At 41.5% G+C, this 9,115-nt stretch overlaps 2 protein-coding genes across 2 annotated transcripts in view; both read left to right on the forward strand.

Moving 5' to 3' along the window:
- LOC109957155 (potassium voltage-gated channel subfamily A member 2) overlaps nt 1–9,115 on the forward strand; it is a 63,652-nt gene that overhangs the window by 39,373 nt on the left and 15,164 nt on the right. The gene's annotated exons all lie outside the window — the stretch shown is intronic.
- On the forward strand, nt 2,753–7,531 carry LOC109957088 (potassium voltage-gated channel subfamily A member 3-like). Its single transcript, XM_020594730.1, has one exon. It carries the CDS (start codon nt 4,468–4,470, stop codon nt 6,019–6,021), a length of 1,554 nt encoding a protein of 517 aa, XP_020450386.1. The 5' UTR covers nt 2,753–4,467; the 3' UTR covers nt 6,022–7,531.

The raw sequence follows: 9,115 nt of genomic DNA on the forward strand, positions 1-9,115 counted from the left end.
TCATCAACTATGACACCTAGAAATTTAATTTCATATACTCGTTCTATATTAGCTCCCCCTATTTTCACTTGCAGTTCGTTATCTAGTCTACAATTCCCAAATACCATAAATTTAGTTTTATCCATATTCAGAGATAGAATATTACTATCACACCATTTCTTTATCTTCTCAAGTTCCTGTGAAACCTGTCCCGAAAGTTGCTGTAGGTTATCCCCGGATGCCCATATCGTAGTGTCATCAGCAAATAAGACCACTTTCATTAAATCCAAAACCTTGCACATATCGTTAATGTATAGTATGAATAATTTAGGTCCCAAAACTGAACCTTGAGGCACTCCACATACAATGTCCAGATTACTCAACTGATATTCACCCAACTTCACAAATTGACGCCTCTGTGTCAAATAACTACTAATCCAATTCAGAGCCACTCCTCTGATCCCATATTTTTCTAACTTGCACATTAATAATTAATGATTGATTGTGTCAAATGCTTTATTATCCAGGTGTGTCGAACACATGAGGAATTTGACTCTGGTACATCGGCTCTCAATGTGCATGTACATATCCCTATGCAAGGGGCAAGTAAACAATGAACCAGCATAAGGCTGTGTAATAAAACAAAGTAAGCATAAGACGGATTGTCTGCTGCTCAGACAATTATAATAAATGACAGTATATTGTTCAGAGGTTTGTCAGAGCTGCAGAACAAACCACAGCAGATTTTTCTTTGAATCTGGAATCAGACCTTGAGCTGGCACATTGAGTCAGCCTGTGTTTACGAGAGTGTGAACACAGCTTCCATGGTCCACAGGGCTTTAAATGTAATTTATCTTCAGCTATTGTGTTTAACTGCAGAGTAAGTTGGATAAAATGGAAAAAGAGAGAAGCAACCTGGGGACTTTAAAGGCTGTCTGATAACAAGTGGTGTTGTGAAAGTTTCTCCTGCCCAGGATCTAAGCTTTATGTCTGTCTCTTTATGTTGAGCCCGTTCTTGTGTGTTTGACAAGTGGCCTTGCAGTCGAAACAGCCTGGTTCCTTGTCACCCTCTGTAACATGTTTGTTCCTCAGCGGGAACGTGAAAAATAGTCCCTGGTCTGCTCACTCCTGCATGAGTTGGACTGGAAATTATCTAACTTCTTCAGCTTAACTCATTTTCTCTCTAGAAAACACTCAATGTTTTGTTGCCATGGAGACAAAAACCCAGACAAAACCTCCCATACCTACTGAGATGCAACCCCTGAGAAGTTGTTAATAGCCTTGCTGCGATGGATCTTTTTTATTATGTTTATCAGGTTATGTATTTGCTGTTGCTGTATTGTTTGGACAGTGATTTAGACAGAATCAGTGATCACCTTAACATTGCCAGACCACTAGAAAATGAGTTGAGCAAGATAAACTTACAGTATATTTCCAGTTCACCATAGTGTTCCACTGACAGTCATTTGAAATCAGATGGAAAAGTGCCTGTACTGATAGGTTTGTCTTTAAGCTCTAGATTAACATTATAAGTACTTACTGTCACATTCTGGGTGAAATAAACACCTTATACCTTCAATTCCTATATACTGTATAATATTACTTGAACCAGTTGGATCACCTCAATATTGCAATAGTTTTAACCCAAATAGCAAACAGGTGTGAGCCAGATCTGGTATCAAGCTGGTACTGCTGGCAGGGCAAGTGGTATGTCAACCGGATGTGGGCCATGTCTGGCAATGATGGCACTGTTTATATGATGACATGCCACATGTGGCCCAATTGTGGTTGAGCTCATATCTGTTGCTGTTGCCCATATCTGTCTCATATGAACAGGCACACATAGTGTTCCCTTAAGTGTGAACCACAAAGAATTTTTAAGTCTTACCTTTAAAATGTTTTTCTACATTACTGGTGTATCACACACCACCCCCCCTACTCCTAATTCAATTTAATCTTTGGAGTTTATAGCAATTAAGTGCATTCAAGCTCATAAACACATCCACATCACGTGCTTCAACACTGACAGAAAATTATTTCTCAGAATTGAATGAGTAATAATTAAAACAGATGGCTCTAAACTTACCTATTATTAAGTTACAAGACAATTTCGTGTTTGTGTGTTGAGAAATTAAACCTCTCACTATTCTGAACAGACTGTCCACTTATGGCCTCCCTGACAACCAACCAACCAATCTTGTCCTTTGCTCTTCGCTCTCATTGGCCATCCCTCAACATGTGACCCCATTTCCTACGCTCTCATTGGCTCTAGCTATTTTCTGTTGTAAAGAGCTCAAACAGAACTGGATGCACCGTTTTGAACAGAGAGAAGGGGTCATAGCCCATGTGTGGGCCACCTCTGGCAAACCAGGTCTGGGCCACCAAAGGGCCGTCATTCTTTGCGGTATGTCGGCCGAGTGTAAGTGCATTGTGTGGGCCAGACCAGTTTTGCTATGCGGGAAGCTGTTTAGTGCACTTTCACTAAAGCTATTTTACACGTGAAAACACATGATAAAAATAAGGTTAGACGAGTCAGGAGTAACAGGGAGTGCATAGTGCTGCCAAAATAAGAAAAATTATAATACACTATCATTAAAATTTTAATAACTTAGTAACAGCAGGCGTGTTTGTGCCTCGTTTGTGTGTGGACATTGAATCTAGGGCTCCAACTTAAAGTCATACTCATTAACAGTTAATCTGTGCATTTTATTTTTCAATTTATTGATTAATGAAAAAAAAAATGCTCATCACTTTTTCATGGAGTCCAAGCTGACACCTTCAGATGTTTTGTTTGGCCAGTTTAACAATGAAAAGAAAAAAAAAGACACAACTTCACACATTGGAACCAGGGAGTGGTTGGCATTCGTAAATGACTTGAACAGTTCAATGTAGTTGTAGATGACTTGTCTGTCTATCAACTAATTTATTACTTTACTCATTGTCTCAGATGTCAAATCTGCAGATCAAGAGGTCCACTCACTAAGATGGTTTCTGGCATATACTTATTTTATTCTATAGATTCTTCTACTTCCATTTTAAATGTTTTCAACCTGTTTAGTGTTTCCCTTCCCCCTACCTACCAAGCAGCACTATGTGTAAAGTTTTACCGTTATCATATTGCTCCTGGTGATATCACTGGTGCCTGAATGTGTGAGTGCTTGGGACTGTGAATGGCCAAATAGTGTGAAAGCGATTTGAGTGTGCTGCAATGCATAGAAAAGTGCTATACAAGTATAAGAGCATTTACCAAATGTATTACCTCACTTTTATTATGCTGCTGTGTGATTTGCATACTACTGATGTGAGAGGTTTTCCCTGTCTAAGATGTATTTTTTTCAGGCACTGCAAATTTGTTGTCAGTTGTTTTTTTTTTTAGATGTGAGCTGTGGGTTTCACATACTGAAATTAAAACTCCTGGTGGCAGAATACAAATAATAAAATCACATAGTGACCTCATTAACCCCGTGCACATGCTCCTAAAACCACGGGGACAGACGCCTTTGATGACGTTTGTCCCTATGAATTATAAACGAGACTGATTTTGCATATCACAGCTGTAACAAAAGCTGACACTTGACACGCTTCTTTGAGGCGGTTCTGTCACCACATGGCGGGAAGGATTTTGTTTCCAAGTAGAAAAGAGGCGACTGATCCACAGGTTTTGTTGTTGGTTTAACAATATCTGCAAAAGCATCTTTTTAGTCGAGCGCACACACGGAATTCATACTCTACAATCTGCTCATTTGCTGAAGAGAGAGCGTTGATTTACAAGCTGGTGCGCGTTGTCTTCAGCACCATGGAGAGCAACACCCCCCCTCATAAGAAGAATAAGGCGCGCGCGCACACACACACACACACAAAGGACCAATCAAATAATCTGTTTTGCTTCGTCGCTTTTGGCCAGTGCATATTTTTACATGCACAGTACAGCCGCCTTCAGTTTTCTACATAAACAATTACATCAGCTCCATGAAACACTTACTGATGGCATTACTTGGTCTTCGTCAAAAGAGTTCAACACAAACGTTGCCAGACATTAATGCCGACAAAACCACAATTGCCTCCTTGAGAAATGGAAACTGTAAATGTCCACGTTGAGGGTTCATATGAGTCGTACATGATTTCCCAGGGAACGAATCCAACTTGCTTCAAACAGGTGTGGACGTGGATGGTTCATCAAGTGTTTTTATGTTTTTGTTCCATAACATTTCAATAGAGCACGTGCGCTTAGCTTGAACTGTGAAGTTAAGTCCCGACTGGGTGGGTGGTGACACACGTATGTCACACACATCCGCGGCGCGTCCGCTGGTGTCGACGTGTTTGGGGGAAAAAAGGGCAAAGCGGAGTGCAGCGCTTCAGTGTGTGGATAGGCTACGCAGAGATGGTTATGAGAGATTCATGTAGCGTCTGCCTCAGCTCTCCAAGGTTGTGAGCCTTGGCTGGGAGAGGCGTGGCGCACTCTGCCCCTCCAGACTGAAAACCACCTGTATGGATCACCAGTCGTCCAGTGTGATTCAGCCGACCTCGTCCCCCAGGTACAGGGGCAGTCACGCGACTGACAGCCAAGGTGATGCCGAGGTGGCGAAAGGCACAATGACGGTGGAAAACGTGCTGGAGGAGTCCGCCGTGCTCTCGGCGCCTCACCTGTCGACGGATCGATATGAGCGCGGCCGCCAGGGATGCTGCGAGAGGGTGGTGATCAACATTTCGGGCTTACGCTTCGAAACGCAACTTAAAACTTTCAACCAGTTTCCAGACACGCTATTGGGAGACCCCAGGAAAAGGATGCGCTACTTTGACCCACTGAGGAACGAATACTTCTTTGACAGGAACAGACCGAGCTTTGATGCCATCCTGTACTACTACCAGTCAGGGGGGCGTATACGGAGACCTGTCAATGTCCCAATTGATATCTTCAGCGAGGAGATTAGGTTTTATCAATTGGGAGAGGAGGCCATGGAGAAATTCCGAGAGGATGAAGGATTTATAAAAGAAGAGGAGCGCGTATTGCCCAAAAATGGTTTCCAAAAGCAGGTTTGGCTTTTGTTTGAGTATCCTGAAAGCTCCGGGCCAGCCAGAGGGATAGCAATAGTTTCAGTGCTCGTTATTTTGATTTCCATCGTTATTTTCTGCATGGAGACTCTACCGGAATTTCGGGATGAGAGAGAGCAAGCAACAGTGGCACCCGCAGTAAATGGCACTGCTCCTTATGTGCCAAGCCCGTTCACGGACCCCTTCTTTGTAATTGAGACTTTGTGTATCATATGGTTCTCTTTTGAGTTGCTGGTCAGGTTTTTCGGCTGCCCCAGCAAAACTTCATTCTCCAAAAATATTATGAATATCATTGACATCGTCGCCATAATCCCCTACTTTATCACTTTGGGGACAGAGCTGGCCGAGAGGCAAACAAATAGCGGACAACAGGCGATGTCTCTCGCCATCCTAAGGGTGATCAGACTAGTGAGAGTCTTCCGCATTTTCAAGCTCTCACGACACTCAAAGGGACTTCAGATTTTGGGGCAGACCCTAAAGGCCAGCATGAGGGAGCTCGGTTTGCTCATATTTTTCCTTTTCATCGGAGTTATTCTCTTCTCCAGCGCGGTTTACTTTGCGGAAGCGGACGATCCCTCGTCCAGCTTCAGCAGCATCCCAGATGCGTTTTGGTGGGCAGTTGTCACCATGACCACAGTCGGATATGGAGACATGCATCCGGTGACAATTGGTGGGAAAATAGTGGGGTCGCTGTGCGCAATAGCAGGCGTGCTGACCATTGCCTTACCCGTACCAGTGATTGTGTCCAATTTCAACTACTTTTACCACAGGGAGACTGATGGAGAGGAGCAGCCCCAGTACCTGAACACAGGCAGCTGTGAGCACCTCCCCCCGGGGGAGCTGGGGAGGTCGTGCAGCTCAACGTCTCTCACCAAGTCAGAATACACGGGGATAGAGGAGGGCATCAACAGTGCGTTCAAACAGCCCAACTTCAGCACCGAAAATAACCAAAACTGCGTGAATATCAACAAGATGTTCACGGACGTGTAGAAGTAAACTCACAACGGGCCATTTATGGAGCACGAAGAACTAGTAGCTATAATATTTTTATATATCCAATCGTAATGTGTACGTCCATATTTGTGAATAAACGCTGCGTAAATATCAGTTTTAAAAGGTGATTTATCCTTTTTAATGAGACGATTCCTTGTTACCAGTGTGCACTGTTTTGAACATTTCCAAGAGATCAGTGAGTAGCCTATTAATGACCTAAACATTGTATTGGGAAAGTATTCATTTCTGTTTTAATGAGCAAATTGGTGGCTTGTTAAAACATATTTTGCAGTGTATAGTGCCACGATGCCTACATATCTCGATGTTATAATGCAGACTTTGTTGGTGTTATACACGTGTAGCATATAGTCCACTATATTGCATCTACAGCAAAAATCGACGTCTTGTGCTTAAAGAAAAGTTTCATTGTCCAGTAATGTAATAAATAGACATGGTAATTAATACAGCCAGATGCCTGTTGAGGTTATATTCAATATCATAACCCTGTTAGATGTTGGACTTTGAGTCTTGTTCACATTATTATTCAGGTAATAAACTGCAGAGTGGTGTAGATGGCAACGTTCATCATTCATTATATACAAGTCGAGGTTTTTAGGATTTCCGGTAGAGTCTGCAGCCTGTTAAATAAAACGGAAATTATTCTCTAAACTCAAAATGTCATATTTGGATAGGTATCCGGTATCAGATCAAATTTCATGGAATGCAACAGTGAGTAATTGTGTTTTAAGGTCGCACAAGACAGGATGAAAACAACGTGGATGGGGAACGTGCGGCACGTCCCGCCTCCTGCCGCCGAGCCCGCAGTCTCCATGACGACAGTGGTTTCCTGGGCAACCCCCTGCAGTGTTACCATGGCATTGTGTTGCATTTTCACAGACTTAACTTTGGTACATTATCACCTTATTGCCCTTGGAACGGGGAAGTGATCAACAACTGTAGATGTATGATTTTTTTTTTTTATCATCTTAAGTAACATCTGGAGTTTCGTCACTTTTCTTTATACAGTAGGTGTTTAAATCAACACCAATCAGTAATATGCGTCCTTTAGGAGAAGTTAACAGCCTGTAGCTTCAGGGAGTGCGTTGGTGGATATGTAGAAATGTGAATATGATGAAAAGCTGCTTTGTCTCCCTTCAATAAAACCCCAGCTGCTCCGTTTTTCAGATGTGAGCTCCATTCTCTGAGTTGGCATGCCAACTGGGTCTGACGTCAGACACCTTACATCCCCTCCTGCAGACACTTGCACGTGTGCTTTTCGTACAAAGTGCAAACAAAGTCCACTAAAAATTAATTACAGGGCTGGATGTCCTCGTGCATCCATCATTTTGTTGTGCAATATATATGAGAATTTCTCGAAATTATAAATTTGGCATCATCATTTTTATGGCTGCAGCAAATTGCTGTTTTTCATTATCAGTTAAGATGTTGGGTATTTTCTAGAATAATTAGCTAATCAATACTTTAATGATAAAGGCCTGTATTTATTATTTTTTCCCCATTGTTCAGTTTTACTGTGATAGAAAGCAGAGAAGAGAAGCAAATTTGGAATTTAAGAATGTTTTGGCCTTTTTGCTTGAGAGATGATTTAATAAACAATTAACTGATGAGCAAAATAGTTGGCAGTTAATATTTTGTTGACTGATTTGGTCATGTAATAATTTTATCTCTAACGATTTTATTTTGTGGAGTGATTAGCACTGGCCTGTCAGCATCATTTATTTGCCATTTCTAAGTATATAATTAGCTATGATTAATTAGCAGAAATTAGTTTTAAAAATTCAAAGGTGAAGACTGATTTGTATAACCTGCTTGTTTTATCATTAAGGAGTAAAAGAAGCGTTGTAAACCTGATGAACTACAGGTTTTAATTATGTTTGGTTTCATATTGTCAAACCAAAACATAGGCTTTTTTGTTTTACTGAAAATGGCTCGGTACTGCCCTCTAGTGGATCAGACGAGTTATTACTATTGGTTAGGACGCTGGTAATATTTGACTCCTATGCATTGATTTGAAGACCACCGTTTACTTTAGGCAAACTTGTCAAGAGTTTATAAACTGTGTACAACAGTTTTGGTAGTGTTTTAACACTATGAGGTTGTTGTAAGTAAATACAAGTGTTTATGTGTGCATTTCTTGACATCTATAAATCCTCCTGTGGGTGAAGATACCATATAAACACATATTTATGATAGTTCTAATCATGAAATATCTCTTCATAGAAGTTAGAATTGCTTAAAAAATTCTATACACTTAAAAACCATTTAATATTTGTATATAAATGCTAATCAAGGAGACTTAAAGTAAAGAGTTACTGATGAAGGCTTGAAGAGGGAATATAATTATTGTGCTTATGTTAATCATGCAGTTTCTGATTTAGCTCGTGTTGTTCTGATACCCTGAGAAGGTCTGTGGAAAGATTCACCAGGCATTTTAAGACTGTTCTCGAACCGTTATTGTTTTTACAAGCCACATGTTTAATGACGTCTCCAAATTTGAGAAGAGCTGCTTTTAAACATTTCGGAAATTTGCTACACAAATTGGCATGCTACGTCTGGGAAGGGAAAACAAGACTAGATGAAGTGCAGAAGCCTCAAGATGACTCCAGCTAACATATTACATAATTGTCCATGCAGGATCATTGCAAAGTGAAGCAGTTAAAAGCATGAAGTTTCACAGGTTTTAACCCTTTCACACTGAAATCTGCTGAATGTTCAGTTTTACATGCAGAGCTGCAATGTCCTCTCTCCTGCAGGCCAGATACACTGCAGCACACAGCTCCAGGTGCTCTGCCTCAGAACTGCTGAGTGGCTTGTTCCCTGTGTCTTCTCTACTGGAATTAAAGTCTTACTTCAATGTATTTTTAACAAGGGGAAAATGGAAAAAGTGCCTGCAAGTTGCCCAGCACCATTACTCATCACCTGCCTAGCTCGACAGCAGCGCTAGCGAGGAACACCTGCAGGTCAGCCCGTCTTGTTCTGGTTTGTGGAGAGCAGGGCCGTGCACAGACCTTTTGAGGGGCATGTGCTGAAATTGAAAAAAGCCCCCCCCCCAACCCCTCCACCTCTGAGA

This window comes from Monopterus albus, unplaced genomic scaffold (assembly GCF_001952655.1).
Source record: "Monopterus albus unplaced genomic scaffold, M_albus_1.0 scaffold1.1, whole genome shotgun sequence".
NCBI lineage: Eukaryota > Metazoa > Chordata > Actinopteri > Synbranchiformes > Synbranchidae > Monopterus > Monopterus albus.

Excerpts from the sequence above, each read along its gene's own strand:
- LOC109957088 (XM_020594730.1), top strand. The coding sequence starts at position 4,468 with ATGGATCACCAGTCGTCCAGTGTGATTCAGCCGACCTCGTCCCCCAGG.